Source organism: Oryctolagus cuniculus, chromosome 19 (assembly GCF_051225735.1).
Source record: "Oryctolagus cuniculus isolate XC-2025 breed Fujian yellow rabbit chromosome 19, ASM5122573v1, whole genome shotgun sequence".
Lineage (NCBI taxonomy): Eukaryota > Metazoa > Chordata > Mammalia > Lagomorpha > Leporidae > Oryctolagus > Oryctolagus cuniculus.
This window is the reverse complement of record NC_142885.1, coordinates 6,047,172-6,072,910: the sequence shown is the minus strand read 5'-3', so window position 1 is coordinate 6,072,910 and position 25,739 is coordinate 6,047,172. Positions and strand designations below refer to the sequence as shown.

The following is a 25,739-nucleotide window of genomic DNA, read 5'->3' as shown; positions in this document are numbered from 1 at the left end:
GGGAGATGGGGCGAGTCACCGGTGATGGTGGGGACGGGCCAGGCTTGTGGCTCCTCCCCGCAAGTCACCAGCAACCACCAGTCTTTACAAAGGCAAACGGCAAGGCCAAGCCCAGGGGGCTGTCAGTGACAGGGAGAAGGCGTCGTGCAGGGCTCGACACACGTCCTGAGATACCGGCAGGGGCCACCACGCCTGGCGCCCACTAACCCACGGGCCACGCACACCATCCGCTGGCAAGTGCCCGCTGCAGATGGACGGCATCCAAGGGCCGCCTGCGGCCGCCTTGGCAGCACCAGACCCGGTGGTCTCCCAGCCTGGGCCGGGCGTTCCCACCCCTGCTTTGGGCGGTGTGCGGGGTGCCTAGCCCGCCCTCCCCGGCCCTGGGTGTGGAGGGCGAGCGCCGTGGGAAGACCCGAGGAGGGCACGGCGGACGCGCCGCCCGGCCTCACCTGCCAGCCCTTGTCGGCGGTGCGGTAGTAGGGGTAATGCTTGGTGATGTGTGCGTAGATGCCGCTGAGCGTGAGCTGTCGGTCCTGGGCCGAGGAGATGGCCTGCACGATCAGCTGCGCGTAGGAGTACGGCGGCTTCGACTCGTCCTGAGGAGAGGCGGGGACCCCAGGCTCAGCCTCAGACCCCTGCCCGTGCGTGTCCGGCCACACCAAGGACGCGGCTCACTCCCCCCAGCGTGTGCAGCTGCCCGCCGGGCACTCATGCTAGGCCAGGATCCGCCGCGGGGCCTCCCGGAAAGGAAGAAGCAGGCCCTCCTCGGCTTCATTCCAGAACTCAGAACGTGGCCTCCTCAGCAAGTGAATTGTGTTTTAGATGCAAACGGACGAAGACACGAGGTCGCAAGGAAAACGTGTCTTTCTTCTCCACCACCACGGTGAAACTCGGCCAGGAGCAGGTGGGAGGGGCCCCCACCTGGGGGCACGGGCAGCTGCTCCCCACTGGCTGTATCGCACGTAGCCACGCACGGCGCCCACTGCCCGCCCGGACCTGGTCAGTAGGCGCGGAGGGCGGGAAGGGCTCAGACCTTGGGGCTGTCGCCTCCGGACGCGTCTGCCTGCTGCTCCGAGGCGGCCTTGGCGGCAAACTCGGCGGCCAGCTGCAGGTCCGAGGTCACGTTCTGGACGAAGCGGTAGCCGGAGGACCCAGCTCCACGTGGACTGGCCGGGCAGGAGTTAGGGACGCTGAGAGCAAAGAACACAAATAAGTTCAGTCACGGACAGGAGCCTGCGTGTGGCCCTCGACGCTCTCCATACATGACTGTCATCACGCCACGTAACCCTGTGTGGGGGCGGGGCACGACCACAGGGACAGCCCCAACAGGGGGCCACGGAGTGCAGCCACAGACGGTGTGTGGCCCATCCTGCCCCACCACGCAGGTCAGCCTGCAGCCTGGGCTGCCTTCCCCACTCCGCAGGGACTCCCATGTGGGCTGCTGGCTGATGTCTGTCCACACGGGGGCGCCATGAGAAAGGGCAGCTCCAGGGTGACTTCCTGCACAGCCAGGCACAGGCACCTTGGTCCTGAGACCCCGTCCACGTCCCGTTTCCCGTGAGCTAAGACAACGCAGGGCTCCTGGGGCCGGGGCTGCGTCTGGCTGATGGCTAAGCCTTGGCCCTCAGTTACCGAAGACCGGCTCAACCACATCCAAGCTCCGAGTCTGAATCTGGTGTTTAATCAGAATGCTGAGAGGACCAACCACGCAGGAAGAAAGCACCCCTGGGACCGTCCCCCCCCCCTCCACGGTCACTGGGGGTGTGGGGACCCCGGGCAGCGCGCGTGCGACCTCACTCCCCCCACCCCGAGAACTGAGACCCACTGAAGGCCATGCCTTCCCCAGCAGCCTTGCAAGCTCATTTGCCACCCTGCCTGAACACCCTCCCCCCACCCCTTGTCCTAACACCAAGGCTCCTCCCTAACCCCAACACTGGGGCTCCGCTGTCACCTCCTCTGGGACCCCCACTCAGGCCCCAGGACGGGGGTCCCAGCCACTGTCCGTCTCCTCCTGCAGGAAGCCAGCAGCACACACACGGCCGGGAGCAACCTGGCACTGAGCCAGACGACCACAGTGGCAGCACCGGGCATGTGCCAAGGGGCATGCTGGCTCCCTCTCCCACCAGGTTCACCCACGTGGCAGGATGCGTAGGAGACTTCAGTCAACAATCACACCTGCCTCATCCGACACAGGGAACAGACTTTTTCTGGATTTCACTCTGAACCCTAAACACGAAGCCCAAGCTTATGGGGGGCAGGGAGAGGAGGGAGACGAGCTCCCCACCAGCAGCACCCACGCTCAGAAACCAGGCATTTCACATGCAGCCACTTGGGAGCCGAGTGCCACCAGGCACAGCGCGGAGCGGAGCAGGCAGGCCGCAGCCTGCACGGAGCTCCCGCTCACCGTGCCCAGACAACCCGTCCACACCGCCTGCACCCACATGAGCGACCGAGACACCACACCGCGTGTCACACTGGGAACACCAGCTGCCTCCTGGTGACAGGCTGGGTGGAGCTCATGGCGGGCGCCTCGTGACCCTGGGTGTGTGCGGGAAGGAAACGCACGTCCGCATGCAGGCCTCACGCCCGGAGGAGAGGCTGCCGTGCCCACGTGAGAACTCCAAACGCAGACAACAGCCGAGGGGTGGCAAGGGGTGGCCCACGTCGCGTGTCCTCTCCCGGCCCACATGCTGCTGCAAGCCCGAGGCGTGGCTTTGCTCACACGTTCAGCCGCCCCCACTTCTGCCTGAAGCCAGGGCCGAGCGTGGTACAGGGCCCAGCAGGCGGGAAACTGTGAAGGTCGGGGCAGAAGTCAGGCCCCAGCATCCCAGGCCTCGGAGGGGCCTGGATCCAAGCTCCCAGGCTCACACGGTAGGGCTGTCTGGGAGAACTGACCAAGACATCCGGGGCCCTCCCCAGACCCCACGTATGACCCCGGGCCCAGAGACTTGCATGCTTTAAGGGGAAGAGCTGCCCCCAGCTGTCAGGTGCGTGGGGCTCTGGATTGGGGGAGGGGGCAAGAAGTGGAGGCCAAGCATCGTGACTTCTAAGCACCACATGGAGCCAGTGCAGGGCGCCAGGGGGTACAAAGTGAGACGTGGCTGCCCCTTCGGGGACAGACGCATCTTGGGCCACGTTTCTACTCCGGGCAAGGAGGCAGGGCAGGGCAGACATGCCCGGAGCCAACAGTCATAGCCTGGTCCCACCAGGACGGCCTGCATGGCCGAGACAGCCTCAGCCACGTGCAGGAGCCAGGCCTCCAAGCTGCCTCTGGGACCGTCCAAGACGTCCCCGGCGTTACTGCTGATGGGCAGCAGGCAGGGAGGCAGTGCCGCTCAGTGCTGCTTGAGTCTGAGAAGCAGCCAGCTGCACAGCCCGACGGCGCCCAGGGCCACCCCGGGATGGGCTACAGAAGCCACCCAGGCCCAGGCAACCTCCTCCCGCCCCACGGCTCTGCACCGATCCTGAGCCAGGCCCTCGCTCACCCCCCTGCAGTCTTGGCCTCCAGGAACCACTGTCAGTCAGGTGCCAGGACCCCTCCCCGGCCAGAGCCCCAGGCCAGGGCGCACTGCTGTAGGTCAAGCTCACAGCCTCCATGGGGGTGGGGGGATTCTGTGCCCTCTGCCCCCAGTGCGGACGCCTGGAGCAAATCAGGGGACGTCCCTGGGGGAGGGCAGACTCGCTGACCATGGCTACTCAGCATCCCTCCTGGGCCCCCGGGGGCCCCACCCCAGACCAGCGACTCAGCCGATGCAGGCAGAACTTGCTCCTGCTCTTGGCTTTGGCCCGGCCCAGTCCTGCCTGTTGCAGGTATTTGGGGAGTGAACCAGTGATGGGAGATCTCTCTCTCTCTCTCTCTCTCTCTCTCGTCTCTTTCTTTCAAATAAAAATGAATAGAACAATAAAAGAAAAAGGTTTTAAATCCAATAAAGAACGAAAGGAGAGACTCGGGACATCTCCCAGGATGGCCGATGGAGACAAAAGGGGAGGCAGGCAGGAAGGTCGGGGGAGCTGGCCCAGCTCTCCGAGAGCCCGAGAGAAACCCACACAGGGCGAGGAGACGCTTCCTACAGCCGCGGGTCAGGAGGCCCGGCCTGCTCGCCCAGCCCAAACGCTGCGCGGGAACAGCTCCCAAGCCCGCGCTGGGGTCACCGCACGTGCAGGGACCCAGGAGGGCCCTGAGCCTCGGGAGAGGATGGGGACAGAGCGGCATCAGTCCCTCCAGGCCGGAAGATGATTATAGGCTGGACAGAAAACGCCCACAACCTAGAACCCTCCACCCAGGAGTGCACAGAGGCACTCCCCCGTATCCCGTCCACAGGCAGTGACTGATGGGTGCTCCCCGATAAAACAAAGCAGATCAGGAACAGAGTCCCAGGACGGTGAAGAGAATCCCACGGTGAGGGGCTCCAGACCCAGTTCTCGGCAGGAGAGACCCCTCCCCGGCCCTGGCAGGGTGTGGGCCTGGCCAGGGAGAGGCCCGCGGGGACCTCACCACACAGAGCCCAGGGGGGAAGGAAGACAAAGTACAAGACAGAAACAGCGCCCACATCCCATATGGGCACTGGTTCAAGTCCCAGCTGCTTCACTTCCGATCCAGCTCTCTGCTGTGGCCCGGGAGAGCAATGGAAGGTGGCCCAAGTCCTTGGGCCTCTGCACCTGTGGGAGACCAGGAAGAAGCTCCTGGCTCTGTCTGGCACAGCTACACCCATTCAGCCATTTGGGGAGTGAACCAGTGGACAGAAGACCTCTCTCTCTCTCTCTCTCTGTGTAACTGACTTTCAAATAAATAAATAATTTTTTTTTTTTTTTACAGGCAGAGTGGACAGTGAGAGAGAGAGAGACAGAGAGAAAAGTCTTCCTTTTGCCATTGGTTCACCCTCCAATGGCTGCCACGGCCGGCGCACCATGCTGATCTGATGGCAGGAGCCAGGTGCTTCTCCTGGTCTCCCATGGGGTGCAGGGCCCAAGCACTTGGGCCATCCTCCACTGCACTCCCGGGCCACAGCAGAGAGCTGGCCTGGAAGAGGAGCAACCAGGACAGAATCCGGTGCCCCGACCGGGACTAGAACCCTGTGTGCCGGCACTGCAAGGCGGGGGATTAGCCTAGTGAGCCGCGGCGCCGGCCAATATTTTTTTTTTTAAAGAAACGGCCGGGCCCACACCAGGGAGGAAACCTCACTGGGCGGACGTGGGGAGACAGCACTCTCCACGCTTTAGGGCCCCCGTCCCCAGGAACGCCCCCAGGGATACGGCAGGAACAGGGAGCAGGTGCGCGGGCGGGGCGGATGGCCGAGCGCCCACCCCCGCCCCTGGGCGGGACCAGGCTTCCCGCGGGGAGGCAGGGGCCTGGCCCGCAGAGACCCCAACTCGGGCCGCCCGGGAAGCCGGGAGCTTCCTCTCCGAGCCCCCAGACGGCCCTGGGCTGTTCTAAGGAATGACCACTCAGCTTATCCTTCCCTAAATGGAAAAGAGATCAGAGCGCTGCCGGACCGGACGGCGGAGCCGCTGCAGGCTGGGTCATTCATTTCGGGGGTGGGGCACGCGCCCCGCCCCGGGGAACACGGAAGGGGGCCGGGCCGGGAGGGCGGGACGCGCCCGCGGGCGGCAGCCAATCCCGACCCTGCCTCAGGGAGGGCCCAGCCCACAGAAGGCCTCCGCGTGGCAGCCACACAGCGGGCCAATGGGGAGGCGCGCGGGGCAGGCGCACCAAATTAGGCGAGGCTGTCGGCCGGGGCGGGGGGCGGGGCCAGGGAGCGCAGGGCTCTGGGGGCGGGGCCTGGGCGAGGGCGCAGCGCTGGGCGGGGCCTGGGCGGGGCCGGGAGGGGGCGCGGCGCTGGGCGGGGCCTGGGCGGGGCCGGGAGGGAGGCGCAGCAGCAGGAGGGGCCTGGGCGGGGCCGGAGCGCTGGGCGGGGCCTGGGCGGGGCCGGGAGGGAGGCGCAGCACCGGGCGGGGCCGGCGAGCCGAGATGTTTGTAAACACATGGGCCCCGCCCTGCCGCAGAAAGTCAAACACAGAAGCAAGACCTCAAAGCTCGCCTGAATTCCACAGAGCTAAGATCAACGGATGTAAACAGAGCTCCTTGGTTGTGACACTGAACGGAAGGCCCCAAAGTCGCCACCGTCCGCAAACCCAGTCGCTGGCGTGCGGCCGACGGGGGCACCCGCGACCCCAGCCTCCCGGCGCACCGGCTGCACCCGGGTGGCCAGGAGCAAAGGCTGACCCAGGCGTGAGGTCTAACACTCTGAGCAACTCCCTTACACACTTCCCTCAAAGCCCAGCACTCGCAAAGCCGTGCAGTCACCACGGATTCTAGAACATTCTCCGGACCCCTCCCTCCACGCCCTGCCTCTGAACCACCGCCTGCCTGTGTGGGGTCAGGCTTGGGGCTGCTGCCCGACCCTCTCAGCCGGCAGGTTTCGGGGCCATTTCCCCCGTGGGGCTGCGGGGAACCATGCGCGTGAACACGTGTGGCCACCGCCGGCGTCTGTGGCCCCCGGGACCCAGGAAACCACGGGGCCGCGTGGGAACCTCAGCTCAACCTTTCTGGGGAGCCGCAGACTGTTTCCGAGGTGGCCTTGTCACTTCCTGCGTGCAGCTTTGTGTCCACGTCTGATTACTCCCCGGGGTCTGAGTAAGCAGAGGTTAGCAGTGAGCGACAGTGAGCGACGCAGCGGCCAGCATGTAGGATTGGCCTCCTGTCCTGCGTCTGAGACCACAGCGGGGTCACGGGCTCCGGTCTGGGTGTGGGAGCAGGGCTACGGCCACAGATCTGAAACCAGACGGAGAAGTGGCGTCCCTGCGGGCACCGCGCTGTGTGCCGGGCCAGGTGTGCTCCTCCTCGCCTGCTCCCCCCCACAGGGAGACATGGTCCGTGACACACGCGTGGCCAGACCCGACACAGGTCCAGACCTGCACTTCCCCAAGGCCGTCCTGAACTCTGCTGCACGCTCACGAGATCCACGAGCAGACAATTCCCGGCCTGTGAAGAGAACTTCACGCAGGATGACAACAGTGCCCACAGGTGATTCTACCCATGAGCTGCCAGGAGGGGCGGCGAGGCCCACAGGAGAAGCTTCCGGTCACCTCCTGTCCCGGGACTCATGAGAGGTGGCGCCTCGGGCCACAGAGAGCCCCAGTAACACTGAGACAGGAGCTGCCTGTGCCACCAGCCGACCTCTGCTCTGCTGATCACGCCCGAGCGGCAGAAGGAGCCGTGCACCTGCGCCTCCAGACCACACGCAGCCTCCCACGCACATGGCCCACAGACCCGTTCAGGACCGACGGGAATGTCCCCAGCGGCCAGGCCCCCGGGCTCTGTGACAGCTTCCACCCGGGAGCCTCCCAGGGGCTTATCTCTGTCTCGGAAGGAAAGCTGCAGAACCCGCCCGTCTTCAAGCTTCGGATTGCTTTCTGAGACTTCACAGAGAGTTTCCGTAGACGAAGTTTAGAAAAACAAACCTCACCAAACCTGGGACACACACATTACTTTAAAACGACTTCAGTGACTCAAAGCTGAACCAAACAGAGCCTGTGCTTGCTAATGGACAAAACTTGGAACTGCAGACGCGCTAAGTGAGGGGGATTCTCCATGAGCGGGTTTGCCAGGTCCAGCTCCCGCCGCCCTCCCCACCCTGGAACCGCACCCGCTTCCTCCACCCCAGAGCCGCTTACCTGATCGTGCCGGTCGGGGAAGGGATGGGGCTGACCATGCTCCGGAGATCCGGCTCCGGGATGTGGATCTTGAGCGGGGAGATCTGGGGGTACAGCGGCCGGAGCGGGGACGCCGGGGCCTCCTCTTTATGGTACAGAGACGTGAACTGGATCTTTATGGCCGTGCTGGGGAACCGGAAAGTGCACCTGCAGCAGGAGGCAGAGCGGCGGATCAGACTGGAGCGCGGAGAGGTGGCAGCCGCCGGCCGGCCGGCAGAGCCACACCCCCGCGAGCCCCGGCCGCTGGCACGCGGCTCTCAGTCACGGTCACTCTGGGGCTCTCTCTGCATGCCTGTTCTGACATCAGCTGTCCTGTCACTGTGCATGTGAGCAGAGATATATAAATATCCCCAGACAAATGCCGACGATGCCACCTCCCAGAGGTCCCAGACATGGCCACGTTCTGTCTACCACGCAGCTGCTGCCACCCCCAGGTGGGAGTCACAGCCTTGGGAAGAAGCTCCAGGCTCCTCCAAACCCGACCCCAGCAGCAGGCAAGGCCTCAGACGCCACCGTCAGCGCCACCGTGCCTGGATGAACAGGGGGGTGACAGCCATGGTTCGCCTCCCCGGTAAGTCACTCGGCAGTGCCGCTAACGGCCCAGCTCGGGCGCAGGACAGGGAAGCGGCTGCCCGGGTCTGGAAAAGGCTGTCCGACCAGATGGGCAGTGAGGGGCACCCAGGCACTCGGGAACTCCTGGACAGGCCCCGGATCCTGCTAAGGGACTGACACTTGAGAGGTGGGAGCCCTCTGTGGTGTTGCTCTGGGAATCCTCGGGGCAGCTGCCGCGTGGTCTGCTTCTATTTTAAATTCTGCAGCAGTGTTTAAACAGCGAATCTACCGCAAATCTCGCTCGAGCAAACACTCCTTCCACTCTTGGTGAAAACAGCTTTTGAAAACCAGGGTTGATGATGAGGTCGGAATCTGCTGACAGTGAGGTGAAGAAGGGGCAGCTCTGCTGGTGGACAGGCCTTGGGGCCTTCTGTGCCGGGGCAGGCGGGAGCTCACCGCTCACCCCACTCCTGGACAAAGGCAGTGACCTCGGCTGGCCCAGCGGCCCAGGCTGATTCTCACACAGACCGAGAAGAGGGTCGGGACAGCACCGGGTCCCGCTGACCACGGACACCGGGTTCACGGTCCCTGGGACAAGGACTTGCGATCTGTCCCAGCGAGGGAGCGTCTGGGAGACCCGGTCTCAGCCTGGCAGGGTGGGGCGGGGTCTGGACGCTGACGTCACACTCGGGTTTTGCTGAAAGGGCAACTCAAGGCGACTTAAAAGAACCTGCAATTTCCTGGGGCCAGCGCGTGGCACAGCAGTCAGGACGCTGCCTCGGCCGCCTGTGTCTCGGTCACAGGGCTTGGTCTGATCCGGCTCCCTGCTAATGTGTGCCCTGGGAAGGCAGCGGGTGGTGGCCCGAGTGCTCGGGTCCCAGTCACCCATGTGGGAGACTCGGATGGAGTTCCAGGCTCCTGGCTTCGGCCTGGCCCAGCCCTGACCGGCGCAGCCATTCGGGGAGTGAACCAGCAGATGGAAGACCTCTGTGTCTCCCTCTGCTTCTCCAGTAAATGAACGAATCTGTTCATAAAACCCTGCCATTTTCTCCTCTGCGCTCACACGCGTGTCCTTTGGTCTTCTCATTCCCTGCAGCACAGTGGCTTCGCCTCAGCGACTGCGGGGCAGAGGTCACGGCCACTTAGGTCCCAGAGCCAGCACCCACCTGAGTCCGTGTGGGGATGGGCCTGGGGGCCCTGACCGGGACCAAGGTGAGCCTTGTCTGAGGCAGCCAGCCTGAGTGAGAGAGGGCCCCCACCCAACCACACATGTGCACATGCACCTGCCCCACCAGCGTGAGGACGGCTTCTGCTCCTTCCCCCAACTCCCTGCACTGCGGCCAGGGAACAAACAGGCCCTGTCTGCCGTCTTACCCCTGCCAGGGGCCCAGGCACAGCCCTGCGCCCTCTCTGTGCTCTGGGAGCTCACGCAGAGTCCTCAAGGTTGCCTGGAAGGGGGCGTGGCTGTGTCCCAGGGTCTGGGGGGGGGGGGGGGGGCTGGGCGTGGTCCCAGCTGGAGCTGGCTGACCACGGGCAAAAGCCTCCCAGCTCCTACACCCTCATGGCCTTCTCCTGGCTCCAGCAGGAGAGGCTGTGGAGGCACCGGGCAGGTGGACCAGGGCTCACCGCCGCTCCGCCTCCCCTGGCTGACAAAACGGGGGAGTGTTCGGAACGGCAGAGACCAGCTCCGTTGCACACACGGAGATTCGAGCTGCTCCGCGCACAGGTGCTCCAGGTGCACACACGCTGCCCAGCGCAGCCGGCGAGGGCAGCTCCCTGATGCAAGAGCCCCTTCCCGGCAAACACTTCCCTGTTAGTCACGTAACAGCTACTTTAAACGCAATTCCTGACTCACTCTGCCCTGAGGCAGGCACCTCGGCCGAGGAGGAGGAGGAGGAGAGGACACGGGGAGCATGGAGCGGGGACGACCCGAGGTTGACTCGAGGTTGGCCGTGACCCAGCCACGTGCGGTCCCCACCGTGGGGAAGCCCACCTGCCCCGGGGGAGGACTCCCAGACTGCTGCCCCACTCAGGGAGCAGGAAGTGGCTCCGAGTCGCGGGGGCAGGGGTGCAGGGTTTCTGTGGATGACAATGTTCTAAAGCCAACGGTGGAGGCGGCTGCACAACTCCGTACGCCCCGACAAGGGGGTCTTCAAGTTGGAGGAGGGGGCACAGGCGCAAGCTCTGGCCGCACTACACGGGCAGGTCTCCAGGCCCCGCGAGCCATTCCCAGCCCAACCCACCTCCCCACCCCCAACTGCCATGTTCGGTTTTTTTCATTCCAGCTTTGTCTACTTTCCCCAACATAAATAAACTCACTGTGCACCAACCCCCGAGCCAGGCTGCTGGGCCCTGGGGCCTGGGAGGGAGCTGCTCCGCCCTCCCCCGGGGCCAGGCACCTTGGCTCTGGCTGAGAGCTGGTCCAGCCAGCCCTGGGAGGCTGCTGGGCTCCCACGCCTTCCCAGCAGCTGCGCTGGCCACGCTCGGCGGCCTTCTGGGGCCAGGCCCCTTTGGGAGAGGCCTGAACGCAGAATGCCACGGGCGCTGAAGGTCTGTGCATGAAGGAACCCCGGAGAAACACAGGGCTGTCCAGGACATGGCTGTGGAAGAAACTTTACTTATCAAACTGCTGAACTGAAGACTTCTGACAACCTCACATTTTTAACTAAAATATCTATTAAAAACTCCCTACACGTGGCTACAGCACCCTCCCTCCTGGGACAAACGAGGCTGGTGGCATTGCGGGTGCCCGTCAGAGTGCGGGGAAATGGCGAGGACTGAGCGTCAGACAAGCCAGGAGGTCACCAGGGCAGCTCAGGAAAACAGACACAAAGCCACCAGGAAGAGCCGAAGGCGGCAGCGGCCCAGGCTCGGCCAGGCCCGACACCCGACAGGAATGCAGCAGCCAGTGCGGGCACTGGTGCAGCGGAACCGCACCTGGCCACCTCCTGAGCCTCCGCGAGTGGCCGGGCCCGGTGTCGCCTGGCATCCTCACAGCCTCGGCAGTGAGGCGGCGCACGGGGTGTGGCCCCTTGTTCTGAAGGGACTGCGCTCTCTGTGTTCCCACGGCACAGGTTTTCAAGTCACCAGGTGAAGTTCCTTGAAGCTGGAACGAAGGAAACAGAGCGGCTCCTCGTGCCATGTGAGCACGGCCGGGCCGGGGCTGCCTAACCCTGCACCTCCATCCCAGCAGTACCTGGGCGCACGAGGGGCGAGAGAGCCCACCAGGGAGCCGAGTGTCCCCCCTGGCAGCACCCGCACACCCCTGCAGCGGCGGCAACAAAGGCACATCCCCGTTTGCCAGATGTCCTGGCCTCTGTGACTTGGCCACTCCAGCAGCCTGGTCTCTGCTGCCCAGGGCCCCGGGAAATCCGATGGGCAGGTCCCGGAGAAAGCCCGCTGCTGGCGGCTCCTGCAGAAGCCTGAGGGCCACAGAGGAAGCTGGGAGGCGGCCCCTCCCCGGCTGCCCACAGGGAAGGGGACCTGGCCCTCAGACATCCCAAGTCTCGGGGCAGCCAGCAGCACAGGGCAGGCCAGGGGGAGGACCCCGGCCCTCCTTGGGGGCCTTCTACAATTTAAAACAAGCAAGGAAAAAAAAAAAACCACCAAGTTGAGCTTCCAAACTTTACAGTTTGGAAAACCAAACAGGCCAGAAAGTCCCTGGTGCAGAAGAAAATCCCAACGATGCAAAGGTCGCCAGCGGGAGCGGGGAGCGGCCGGGCCCTGGCGCCTGCGGCGGGCGGGTCAAGGCCGCTCCCGGCTCCGTGGCTAGGGGGCAGGCGGAGCTGGGGACACGGGGTCGGCGCTTGTTTGCTGTGCCATCCTCATCCTCTGCTGGGCAGATCTGGAGAAAGTGCCCTCCCCCGGCAGCTCCTCCTCTGACTCCTGGGACCCCACACCTGCTGCCCACAGCTTAGGCCAGCAGGCGCACAGGGGCTGCCCTGAGGGGAAGTCCTCTGGGAACTGAGTGTTGGGAGGTGATGCCCACAAGCCAGCTCTGCAGCTCACATGCAGCCACAGCCACGGGCTTCGGACACCACGGATACCGGCTTCCTCTGACCCCCTGTTAACCCTGCGGGGCTCCTGCCCATATCACCCCTACTGGAGAATCACAGGCCCCCGCACACAGGGAGGGGCCTGGCAGGCGTCCGCGTGCCCACACCCAGGCGTGGGGGCTGCCCCGACCGGCTCAGATCCAGGCCATGTCTATGCTAAGAGGCTTACGCGAGGACTGCCGTCTAGCACCAGGGACATCCATGCTGCCAGCCCGGGCCAGGCTGCCAGGTGACCAAAGCGTCACTAACACAGGGGTGGTCCCTGGCACAGGGATTGGCCTCTGTTCTGACCCTGGTCGGAAGCCACGCGCTGTGGCCATCTCTACTTCACAACAGCCCTGCCTGCCTCCTGGAGAGCAGGGGCCACTTGGGGGGACGGCGGAGGGGGGCTCCCACAGCCATCAGGAAAGGAACGGTCACCTCTGCTTCAGTCTGCCCTGGGCGCACGGCTGAGTGTGGCTTCCATTCTAGGTGGGGCCACGGACTGGGCGGGACCTCCCCCAGGGACATGATAGTCAGGGTGCACGTCTGTACTGCACACGCCAGGCAATGGACTGGGTGGGAGTCAAGGGTGCACGTCTGTACTACACACGCCAGGCACTGGACTGGGCGGGAGCTCCTCCAGGGACACGATAGTCAAGGACGCATGTCTGCTACTACACACGCCAGGCACTGGACTGGGCGGGACCTCCCCCAGGGACATGATAGTCAGGGTGCACGTCTGTACTGCACATGCCAGGCGCTGGACTGGGTGGGAGCTCCCCCAGGGACATGATAGGGCGCACGTCTGTGCTACACACGCCAGGCACTGGACTGGGCGGGAGTCAAGGGTGCATGTCTGTACTACACACACCAGGCACTGGACTGGGCGGGAGCTCCTCCAGGGACACGATAGTCAAGGATGCATGTCTGCTACTACACACGCCAGGCACTGGACTGGGCGGGAGCTCCCCCAGGGACATGATAGTCAGGGCACACACACGTCTGTGCTACACACGCCAGGCACTGTGGACTGGGCGGGAGGGAGTCAAGGGCGCACGTCTGTGCTACACACGCCAGGCACTGTGTGCCAGGCAGGTACGTGGGTGAGCACCTCACACTGCTGGGGAAAGTTCCGGAAGAGGCCCCAGAGGAGGCTGAGGACAAGCAGCAGGAGGAGCCCCTACCCTGCAGAGCGAGGCAGGAACCCACCCGCTCCAGGCTGCTTCTGAATCCCCACCTCCAAGGACGGAGCCCAGTGCTGTCCACCCTGGCCGGGACAAGCCTTCAGAGCTGAGCCCAGAGGCAGGAGGCCCGCCGGTGCCCACACAGCCTGCGGGAGCCCTTCCCCGGCAGGAGCTGGGCGTTCCGGCCAGGTCAGCGACCCTGAGCCCTCCCCTTTGGCGGGGCGACATCCCTCAGCCACAGCTCCAGGCATGTTTCAAACAGCCGCCAGTCTGTCAACACAGCACAGGGTGGGGCCAGCACGCCCCGATCACTTCCTTGCCTCTGAGCCACTCCTCTTCCTGATACCCAGTCTGGCTGGCTCGGAGGCAGAGCTGCAGAGCACCACGCGGGGGACCAACCAGCTTGGGGGCCCCCTCCTACCCCCCCCCCCCCCGCAGAGGCACAGCCCTCCCCTCCCCACAGAGGCGCGGCCCTCCCATCCCCCACAGAGGCATGGCCACTCCCCCCTCCCCCCACTGCAGAGGCACAGCCCTCCCCTCCCCCACAGGGGCACCAGCCTGGGAAGCCGTGGGTCTGCAAAGACTGAGAAATGGTTTGCGGGTGGCAAGGACCACCCGAGGGTCCAGGTCAGGCCCAGGCAGCCCCTGCTCCTCACCCTCCAGGCACCGCCCCCACGCCACGGCTCAGGCCAGCAGGGCACGGGCGGTGGACACAGAACCTGGCCTCAGGCTGCTAGAAAGCTACAGGAAAGTGAAAGAGAAAGCAAGCCCCGCTCTCACGCTCTCACATGAGGCCTTGCCCGGCAGGGCGGCGGGGCTGCCATGGGGAGAGATCCCTGCCGGCCCCACGGCTATCGGCCGGTGGTCTGACGCCCCCACCCAGGGATATCATCCCCAAGGAAAGGCAGGGGGCTGTGAGCACAGGCTGAGCTGGGGGTGGGGCACAGGGCTGGCTCACAAGACGACCAGGCTCCTGCTGGGGGAGCCCAGAGGGCGGGCTGCCATTCCAACCCACCGTCCCTCCCCAGCCCCCCATTTTTCCGGGTGGCCACACCCCAGCTAAAAGACTACCTTCCCCATGGAAAGTGAGCACAGCCTGCTGAGAGGCCCGGGAAGACTCTGAAGGTGGACAGACAACTCCCAGGTGTGGGCTGCTGCCCATCAGGCCTGCCTCCCATGTTCTGCCAGGGACAGGTGGGTGATGACCAGGGCACCAGCAACCATCCTGGACCATGAAGCATCCATGCCAAGGGAGCCCTCTTGTGAGAAGAGCAGGGCAGAAAGGTGAGAGCAGCCCCGGTGCCCACTGAGGCTGGAGCCCAGCCAGGACCTCGGCCGCGGCACAGGCCACCGAGTCACTGCCTCCCCACATGCACACGCACACACATCCATAGCACCAGGACCTCGGCCACGGCACAGGCCACCGAGTCAGTGTCTCCACACGCACACACACACACACACACACATCCATAGCACCAGGACCTCGGCCACAGCACAGGCCACCGAGTCAGTGTCTCCCCACACGCACACACACACACACATCCATAGCACCAGGACCTCGGCCACAGCACAGGCCACCGAGTCAGTGTCTCCCCACACGCACACACACACACACATCCATAGCACCAGGACCTCGGCCACAGCACAGGCCACCGAGTCACTGTCTCCCCACACGCACACACGCACACACACACACACAGCCATAGCACAAAACCTCCTCACGTGTTTTCAACAAAACAAGGCTGTCTGGTGTCAGAAAAGAGCAGTCGGAGCTGTCCACTACAGAAACGCTGCAGCCAGTACAGGGTGGGGCCTCCAACGCGCTCTCAGCGCAGCCGCGTGGCACCACGAGCTACTTCAGCAATGCCACCATGTCCACCACTGAGAACCCCCAGTGCCAAGCACTCTTTCATCGGGAGCAGCAAGTGCAAGATCACCAAAGCTTCTTACAAAGTCGTGATGGGGCCGGTGCTGTGGTGCAGCGGATAAAGCCACCGCCTGCAGTGCCGGCATCCCACGTGAGTGCCAGTTCAGGTCCTGGCTGCTCCGCTTCCGATCCAGCTCTCTGCTGTGGCCTGGGAAAGCTGTAGAAGATGGCCCAAGTGCTTGGGTCCCTGCACCAATGTGGGAGACCAGGAGGAAGCTCCTGGCCTCAATTCAGTGCAGCTCTGGCCGTTACAACCATTTGGGGAGTGAACCAGCAGATGGAAGATCTCTCTCTTTCTTTTTATTTATTTATTTATTTTTATTTTTTATTTTTTATTTTTTTGACAGGCAGAGTGGACAGTGAGAGAGAGAGACAGAGAGAAAGGTCTTCCTTTGCCGTTGGTTCACCCTCCAATGGCCACCGCGGCCGGCGCGCTGCGGCCGGTGCACTGCGCTGATCCGAAGCCAGGAGGCAGGTACTTATCCTGGTCTCCCATGGGGTGCAGGGCCCAAGGACCTGGGCCATCCTCCACTGCACTCCCTGGCCACAGCAGAGAGCTGGCCTGGAAGAGGGGCAACTGGGACAGAATCCGGTGCCCCGACCAGGACTAGAACCCGGTGTGCCGGCGCCGCAAGGCGGAGGATTAGCCTAGTGAGCCGCGGTGCCGGCCTCTCTCTCTCTCTTTCTGCCTCTGCCTCAGCCTCTCTGTAACTCTGCCTTTCAAATAAATAAATAAATCTAAAAAAAAAAAAAAAAAGGTCAACGATGGGGGGGCAGCCCTGTTGTGGTGTAGCGGGTCAAGCCACCACCTGTTAAGCCAGCATCCCATACGAGCATCCCTTTTAATCCAGCTCCCTGCTAATAGCCTGGGAAAGTACGAGAAGATGACCCAAGTCCTTGGGCCCCTGCACCCACGTGGGAGACCGGGATGAAGCTCCGGGCTCCTAGCATCGGCCTGGCCCAGCCCTGGCTTTTGTGGCCATTTGGAGGAGTGAACCAGCAGAGACAGGATCTCTTTCTCTGTCTCTCCCTCTCTCTGACTCTCTGCCTTTCAAATAAGTAAATAAATCTTTTTTTTTTCTTTTAAATGATGACAAGCATTTCACAACACCTGCCTGAAAGAACAGTCAGAACATGCAGCCTGGGGACTGGCACCTGAGGCACTGGCATCCCATATGGGTGCTGGTTCGAGTCCCGGCTGCTCCACTTCCAATCCAGCTCTCTCCTGACAGCCTGGGAAAGCAGTAGAAGATGGCCCACGTGCTTGGGCCCTGGCACTGTGTGGGAGACCCGGAAGTTCCAGGTTCCTGGCTTCAGATCAGCTCAGCTCTGGCCACTGCGGCCATTTGGGGAGTGAACCAGTGGATGGAAGACCTCTCTCTCTCTCTCTCTCTCTCTGCCTCTCAAATAAATAAATATTTTTTAAAAAGAAGAAGGAGAAGAGAAGAAGAAAACGCAGCCTGAATCCCCACAAGGACTTCCGAGGAGGCCTGTGCCCGGGGACCCCGCGTGGGGTGCAGACACGTCTCTGTGAGGAGGAGGGGGCTCTATGGAGACCACAGGCCCGGGAGGCTCTGGGGCTCCCTCTGTTGTTTTGGGGTTGAGTCTAACTTAGCAAGACGATTATCCAAGGGGGTGGGGGGAGGTCCTTGAGAAAAGATGGCAAATCCAGGCAGCGGGGAACGTCCAAGTCCAGAGCACTGGGAAGCTGTGAGAAGACGCATGGGACAGGCACTGTGCCGGAGCCGTCGCCGTGTGCCAGGGCGGCCACCAGGCCCACTGCCAGGACAGTGCCACACGGGCCACACATCCTGTTGCAACCGTGAGCCCTGGCCACATCCCAGGCCCGGCCCTGGTTCCAGCAGCTTCCTGAGGCACGAGATGCTGGGTGTCGGTTCAGGATCCCAGAGCTGATAAACCTGGGGCAGGGACCCACAGGGAGCCACCTCTCAGGGGGCAGGGACCCACAGGGAGCCACCTCTCAGGGGGCAGGGACCCACAGGGAGCCACCTCTCAGGGGGCAGGGACCCACAGGGCGCCACCTCTCAGGGGGCAGGGACCCACATGGGCGCCACCTCTCAGGGGGCAGGGACCCACAGGGAGCCACCTCTCAGGGGGCAGGGACCCACAGGGAGCCACCTCTCAGGGGGCAGGGACCCACAGGGCGCCACCTCTCAGGGGGCAGGGACCCACATGGGCGCCACCTCTCAGGGGGCAGGGACCCACATGGGCGCCACCTCTCAGGGGGCAGGGACCCACAGGGAGCCACCTCTCAGGGGGCAGGGACCCACAGGGCGCCACCTCTCAGGGGGCAGGGACCCACAGGGCGCCACCTCTCAGGGGGCAGGGACCCACAGGGAGCCACCTCTCAGGGGGCAGGGACCCACAGGGAGCCACCTCTCAGGGGGCAGGGACCCACAGGGCGCCACCTCTCAGCTGCCCAGCCCCTGGGGGCTTGTAAGACAGAACCAGCCGGGCTGAGCCTAGGGGCAGTGAGAGGGCTGCGCGCTGACCCCTCACTGCCGTGGGAGTGCCACGTTTCTGAGCGCCAGAGACCTCGTCCGAACACACAGGGTGCCTGACACACACGGTTGTGCACTCGGTGGCCTGGGGACCCCATCTCCACGGTGAGTCCGCCTCGCCAGGCACCCGCACCCTCTGGGGTCCACACCTGCTCTTGCCGAGAGTGGGGAAAACCAACCCTCAGAGACACGGAGGCCGATGGGCTCGGGCAGCCTTCAGGGTTTCCGGCAGCACAGATTTCAGGTGACGAGGCCGGCAGCGTGGCTGGGGCAGTCTTGGGAGACACGGGGCAGAGGCACAGGCTGTCAGGGACAGCAGAGGACGCAGGGCGGGCAGGGCCCCCGGGGAGGCTGCACAGGTGGCTCCCGCTGCACCTCCTCACCTGAGCCAGGAGCAGCCGCAGGTGTGGGACCAGGGAGGCAGTGACCTCCAACACCAAAACTCACCCGTTCAGAGGCTACAGCACGGCTGCTCCCACGGGTCAGTGTCTGCTGCCCACGGTCACCTGTGCCCCCCACTGAAGCTTGGGATTCTCCACTTGACCCCCACAGCATAGTGCAAGAGCGGCCAGCACCTCATGTCTGCACGGTGCTGCCTCGCTCCAGCCGAGCTGGGGCCCTGAGCCAGCGTCCTTTGCCTTCTTAAGGACTGAGTCCAGGAAAAACCAAGCACTTGCAGGTTCTTTAGAAACTTCAGAAACGTGCTACATCCCACGCGTGGGCTGTGCCGTGGGGTCGGTCTGCCCGGGCCCTGGGACTCCAGCCCAGCGCAGCCACAAGGGTGCCTCCGGGTGTGTGACCTCACCTGTTAGGTCTGGTGTAAACACTGAGAAAGACACCCTGAAGGGAAATGTCACAGATGCACGAGCAGAGGCCCTGGGTCTCCCCTGCAGAGCCCTTGGGACGGCCGAGTGGCCCGAGGGCTCCAGAGCCACAGGGCGCCTTCCCCGTGGAATCCCTGTCACACCCAATCACACCGGTCCTCGTCACAGGAACTGTCCACACGAACTCCAGGCCCCGCGCGGGGACCCTGCAGCCCCCCAAGCCATCTCGCTCCTCCCCTCGAGGGGCTTCCCCGGGGCCTCTCTGCCCACACCAGCTCTGCGGCCACCCTGGCTGGTAACGTGGGCGTGGGTGTCTCTCACCTCTGCCTTGCCTGCTGGGTTCTGTCCTGCACCTGGCAGGCGAGATGAGAACAGAAAGTGGCCTCCCGTGCTGCCCAGGCACGGGTGGAGGCTGGCGTTTTTCTCTCTCTCCAAGTTCAAGAACAAAATGCTTAGTGTCCAGCTCAGGACAGAGCTGTTTTTCGCTAGGCCCAGAGGTACAGGGACGCTGCCTGGGAGGGGCTGTGGGCCTCGGGGCCAGGCCAGGCATCCTGACAGGGTCTCAGTCCTCTAAGCCCACCTCCCTGCAACCCACGGGCCACGGCCACCCGAGCCGCAACACCACAAACCACGAGCACACTGGACGCGAGCCCTCGCACACGCCACAGGACACTGTTAACCCACAGGAGTCTCTAATGGCAGGAACAGCCACGACAGCTGGTGAGAGCCACGGCGGCCAGTGACAGCCAGGATGACCACGAGGGCTAGAAGACTGAGGAGTGGACCTGTAAGAGCAGCCTGGAGGGAGGGCCACACCCGGCGACCCGCTCAACTGGGGAGACACGCACGAGGCTGGCAGGACCAGCATCAGATATTCGTGTGCGCCTCTATTCCCATGAAGCTTCTGGATGGCGGGGGGAGGGGGGGACCCTGCAGGTAAGTGGGGAGGGGGCAAGGACAGAGGCCCACAGCTAGGAGGAGGGGCACTGTGCCCCACCCGCTCCACCCCAGGCTCCAGGAGGACCGGGGTGTCCCTGTCCCTACCAAGGCTCTCAGGCCCACAGCCCGGTGCCCGGCTGTCAATCAGAGAGCGAGGAAGGGCTCAGAGGCAACAAACAAATATGTCTGTGGCAGACACAGGCCCACGACAGCGGTGCTGCGAGAGGCAGCCACACTCAAAGGAAGACAGCCAGGCAGACGCCCCGAAGACACAAAGAAGACTCAAGGCCACAAACGCGGTGACCTCTAAGGCAGGCACAGGTGGCACCAACGAGCAAGGCAGGGGCCAGGAGCTGGAATCCCAACAGCAGAGGAGAGAACGGGTGACAGAGGCCCAGCCTTCCCGCCACCGGAATCCTGGGAGGGGAAGGGAAGGGGATGCAGAGAAACCAAGAAGCAATGGCTGGAAAATGTCCAAATTTGGTAAAAAACAAAGAAGAGAGAAACCTGCAGATTGAAGCTGAGCGAACCACGCAGAGGACCACCCAAGGAGAGCGTGCGCAGCTCTGAGCAGCAAGGACAAAGCAGCCGCTGGACATCGTGGCGGGGACGACTCCGGGGTCTTGATGCTTGGGGCCAGTGCTTGCCCAAGAACTCAGTGCCCGGACACTCGGTCCAGGAAGAAACTATCGACAAACCAGAAGTCACGAAATGCCCACTCCCGGGTACACAAGATCCCCTATGGGAAGGCAACGCTCATGGACACACCCCACAGGGACGCTGTGTGGCCGTGGGGAAGTCCGCGTCTCGGACACCAGTGGAGGGGATGCCAGATGACCCCATGACCCCGCTGGCTGCACGCCCGTCACTCAGAGCCCACACCTCTGCTCAGGGCAGCTGATCTGTACTGCGCCCAAGGCCAGGATGGCAGCAACGCCCCTGGCAGGTGCGGGCAGGCGGCACCACACAGAGCCGGACAGAAGGCCCATCTAAAGGGCAGAGGTGTCCACGTCCATGTCCCTCACAAAATGGCACCGCCGTGGCCAGGGCAGCCACGGGCCAGAGGCGGCTGCGCCAGCACTGGGTGGGACCCACAGACCCCAGGCACTGGCTCTGCTGCCGCCAGCTTCCTTGACGGGTCCACGAGCGCTGGGGAAGATTGCGTATGGCACGCAGGGACTGCTCTGAAAAGTACCTGCGCCTTCCTGTGTGTGTGCCCACGATCAGCCACAAGGTCCTGCGGGGCTGGGGGCACGGAAGGAGAGACCCCCCCGCCTGCAGCTTGGGCCACGCGCCAGCCTGGGCTGTGGTCAGGCAGGGGAAGATCACAAAACCCTGTGGGGATATCCACCAGGAAGAGGTGGAGATGGCGTTGAACGCTGCCTGCTCCCAGCAGGTGGTACGCGGACAACGGGACCCCCCGGGCCTGCCCCGGAACAGCAGAAATCCCCACTCTCCCCTCAGGGAGCAGGGCTGGGGAGCCTGCAGCCCAGCCTTGTACCACGCTGCAGGGACCCCCTGGGTGCTCACACAGCTCTGGCACTTCCCCTTAGACACTGAAGCTGGGGGCGTCCCAGAGACAGCATGGCCACCAGGACCCCAGGGTGCGGCTCGGGTGCCCATCACACCCTGCACGCCAGATGGAAATGGACAAGCCGATCTAATTCATAAAAATCAGAACTTAGAGACGCTGCCGGGCTGGGCTTTGTATGCCTGGTCCACACCTGTGAGCTGCATACCCCGACGCCCAGGCTCCGAGGGGCAGATCCACAGGCACGTGGCATGCACCTGCCCAGCCGTGTCCCTCACAAGTCATGGCCACTGTGCCCCCCAGACCACACACATATACAAAAGATTTCTATTTATTTGAGAGGCAGTTACCGACAGAGAGAAGGAGAGACAGAGAGAAATCTTCCATCTGCTGGTTCACTCCCCAAACAGCCGTAACAGCCATAGCTGGGCCGACCTGAATCCGAGAGTGAGGAGCCAGGAGCTTCTTCTGAGTCTCCTCCCACTGCCTTCCCAGGCTGTTAGCAGAGAGCTGGACTGGAAGAGGAGCAGCCGGGACTCGAACCAGCGCCCGTACGGGATGCCAGCACTGCAGATGTAGACTTTACTTACCATGCCACAGCACCAGCCCCAGACCATACCTATTCTTACATTTTTATTTACTTTCATTTTAAATCTGAAGGGCAGAGAAACAGAGAGATCTTCTACCCTCTAATTCACTCCCTAAGTGTCCAACAGAGCCAGGACTGGGCAGGCTAAGGCCAGAAGCCCAGAGTTCGGTCAGGGTCTCCCACACGGACGGCAGGGACTCAAGTACTTGGGACATCGCTGCTGCCTCCCTGGGCGCGCGTGAGCATGGACCGGAAGCAGGGCCAGGACCCGGACCCTGGCACACCGACATGGTGACCGCTGCACCAAACGCCCGCCCTTCTAACCATGGCTTTTCAGAGGAATCTCGTATAGGGTTCTGCAGAAGTCACAGGGCTCTGAGCACAATTTAAAAATAAACGCCACCTCTTGTCACCTGGTAACAGACGGCACACAGATGACTCAGAGCCCCGCCCGGCCGGCCCGCCTGGCTGTCTGAGCAGGGTTTAATCATCAATGGACGTGGCCGCACTGGGAAGCAAACAGGGAAGGAGCCACCACCTAGCTCAGCGCGACAGAGCAATCTCCCAACACTGCCCCAGCAAACCAGGACCGGCCGAGCGCACAGGCCTGACGCTGCTGACGGTGCTGCCCTGCGAGGAAGCACGGAGAGGCAGGACACACGGACCCGGCTGCCCCTGCCGTGGACCATCGCCCCCGACAGCTGCGTCCCTGCATGTGGTGAGAGGTGTCAACACGGCTGACAGCACCTCCGTGCTGGCCTTGAGGCCACCGCCCCACGCAGTTCTCACTTGAAGGGCCCTGGACAGGATCAGGTAGAGTAAAAAAAAAAAAAAACAACCAGCTGATAACAAATAAGCTCAGACAGTCCACCTCTGAGCACCCAAGACCCTCCCCAGCACCACTGCACCCCCAACCTCGGCTCTCTGCCTCCAAACTTGAGGGCAATCCCAGGCCCAGTGCCCGCTTCCCTTCCTACCTTCTCCACCACCTGCAGCACCTGCAGTGCTGGACGGCGGCTTCTGGTGGCCCTGAGCGTGCCACCTTAGAGGTCTGCTGGACCTCGGGAAGGGCAGCTGGTGACACAGCTACGGCCGCACAGGGCGCAGCGTCGATGGTAAGGCAGAGAGAACCACCCTCAGCCGGGGGAGGCACACGGCTCTGCGCGTGACCTCCACGGCCATCATGTCCACGCTCAGGACTTCATACCACGCCCCCTGCTGCAGCCCCAGATTCCTGACTACAGCCCCACCCCAGAAACCTCTACAGGGGTCTGAGCTCCTCCGAGAGCACCCACCTCACCCGCCCTGTGACTGCAAGGGGCGCTCTGGGATGCTGGGGTGGGGACTGGCACGAGACTCCGGGGTGGCTGGGCCTCAGGCCGGAAGCAGCTCTGTTCCTGCGTGGCCACCAGGACAGCAGCCAGCCCACACCAGCGTCCCCAGCTGCCCTGACCACACTTTCCACACGGGTATTTCCCATCCTGTGGCTTTAGCCGTCACAGGCACGTGGGGAGTGAACCAGCATACGGGTGCTCTGTTGGTGTGTCTGTCTCTCTACTTCTCAAAATAAATACATAAAAACGTAAAGAGGTAAGAAAGAGCCACGCAGAACAAGGAGCAAGAGCGAGAATCCAGGGGGCAGCTGCAACGGCTGCCAGCCCAGCACCGGGGGACAGACGCTACATCTGACCTTGGCCTCTAAACGCAGCCTTGGCCGCAGACTGTCCCAGCACAGGCCTCACACCCGCACCACGACTGGTGCCACACACAGAAGAAGCCACGCCGCGATGCACTGACTCCTCTGTGAAGTCTCCAGGCTCTGGCCCCAGCTTGAGGACAATGAAACCACTGACGCTGTCCTCGTGTCTGGAGCCCACATGTGGGCATCGTCCTACTCCAGCAAGGCAGCCCACTCTGCCATGCTCCCTGTGGACATTAGGGTCTTGGGCAGGGGGCAGCACGTGCCTGGTTCCCCCGAAGAGGAGGTGGAGGCTCTGGGCAGGAAGTCACCTGTGCAAAGTGACCAAGGCAACAAAAGGCAGACTCTACTTAGGCTGTGACCTTCCAATGCCTCAGATGAGCAAACAAACGGAATTTTGTTAATTTTTTAAAAATGTATTTATTTGAAAGTCAGAGTTACACAGAGAGAGGAGAGGCAGAGAGACAGAGAGATCTTCCATCCACTGCCTCACTCCTCAGACGGCCACAGCGGCTGGTGCTGGGCCAATCAGGAGCCAGGAGCTCCTTCCCCATCTCCCACATGGGTGCAGGGACCCAGGGACGTGGGCCATCCTCCACTGCTTTCCCAGGCCACAGCAGAGAGCTGGATCGGAAGTGGAGCGGCCAGGTCTCAAAACGGTGTCCATATGGGATGCTGGTGCCCCAGGTCAGGGCGTTAACCCATGGCGCCACAGTGCCGGCCCCTAAATTTTTTTTTGACAATAAAGTTAAAGGCATAGAAAGTGCCACTGGGGCCTGTGTTGTGGTGTGACAGGTTAGGCCATAGCCTGCAACGGCAGCATCCTATGTGTGTACTGTTTCCAGTCCTGGCTGCTCCACTTCTGATCCAGCTCCCTGCTAATGCACCTGGGAAAGCAGTGGAAGATGGCCCAGGTGCTTGGGCCCCGGCACCCACATGGGAGACCCAGAAGCAGCTCTTGACTTCAGCCTGGCACAGCCCCAGCTGTTGTGGCCGTTTGGGGATGGAAGATCAATCCCCTCCCCCCTTCAAAGTAACTCTGCCTTTCAAACAAATAAATCTTTAAAAAAAAGTGTCGCTGAATTAATGAACCACACAAATGAGCTTTAGAAGCCTCCTGCTTTGCCTGTGCTGTCCTAGGACAGCGAATGACGCCAGAGCACACACGGCACTGACTCTGCCCTGGGCACGGCTCTAGGTGCCTCAGCTCCAGCCCTCCCATTAGACCCATTTCACAGATGACCAACTGTTAACTGGACAGTTGGAAGCTGGGCAGGACACCTCTGCGTTCCTCAGGGCCGGGGGCTGCTTCTCTTTGTCAAGTGTCACTGTGTTCAAGACAATGGCGAAATCCACAACTTGACATTTTAAAATACATTTTGTTAATCTGAAAGACAGGGAGACACGCAGAGATGTTGCATCTGCTGATCCACTCCCCAAGCTGAAGCAGGCGCCTGAAGCTCTGTCTGGGTCTCCCTGCAGCCATGACTGCAGCAGAGAGCTGGAATCAGGATGGGAGCTGGGACCCAGACCCAGCCCTCCACGGGAACGGGGCCAAGCCGCGTCTTACCCACTGCCTCCCTGCCTGTCCCTGACATTCCAAAATCCTGCGGATTCAACTTGACTGCAACAAAAATTAGTTCACATTTTGCAAACGTCAGATCCTTCTGGAACCTCCCCTTTTCTGGCAGAGCTCGTGGGGGTTTGTGGGCAGGGGCAGAGGCTTGGCCTGCTGGGACAGCGCCCGGCCCTGTGTTCTTGGGCTCTGGCTCAACGACACACCCTTCACCTGTGGGTGCCGGGCCTGTGCAGGCCCTAGGAGAAAAGAGGGGCGGCCCCCTTCAGCCCTGGGCCAACAAGCTGGGGGCGGCGGACAGGTCTGTGAAGCCGGGCTGCTCTGGGAGGCAGGGCACAGACTTGGGTGACCCAGCTCCCTCCCCACCACGGGACCCCAGCCCTTCTCCAGAAGCAGAGTTTGTTCCCCAGAAGCATGGGGGGTGGGGCAAGGGTTGGACAAGGACCACTCCACACCACAGGGACCATCAGAGAAGTCAAGTTTATGCCAGCTGGGCCCAACCGCCATGCCCTGTCCACAGCTGTTTACTGCACGGGGATCGTCTTGGTCCTTGATCTGCACACAGATTTCCACGCAGGCCCCAAAAATGAGCGGGGGTCTCAGCTAGAGCTCCACCCATGTGACCTCTCCCAAGACCCCTCCCCTT

The 25,739-nt window shown here is 62.9% G+C and overlaps 1 protein-coding gene across 1 annotated transcript in view; it reads right to left on the bottom strand.

Moving 5' to 3' along the window:
* The window catches only part of FOXK1 (forkhead box K1), a 53,001-nt gene that overhangs the window by 8,011 nt on the left and 19,251 nt on the right, over positions 1-25,739 (bottom strand). Inside the window, exons 2-4 of the mRNA XM_002723065.6 lie at positions 7,675-7,860; positions 1,034-1,190; positions 450-596 (exon numbers count right to left, since the gene is read on the bottom strand). Of these exons, the coding sequence (XP_002723111.4) occupies positions 450-596; positions 1,034-1,190; positions 7,675-7,860 (490 nt within the window). The remainder of the gene's footprint in view (positions 1-449; positions 597-1,033; positions 1,191-7,674; positions 7,861-25,739) is intronic.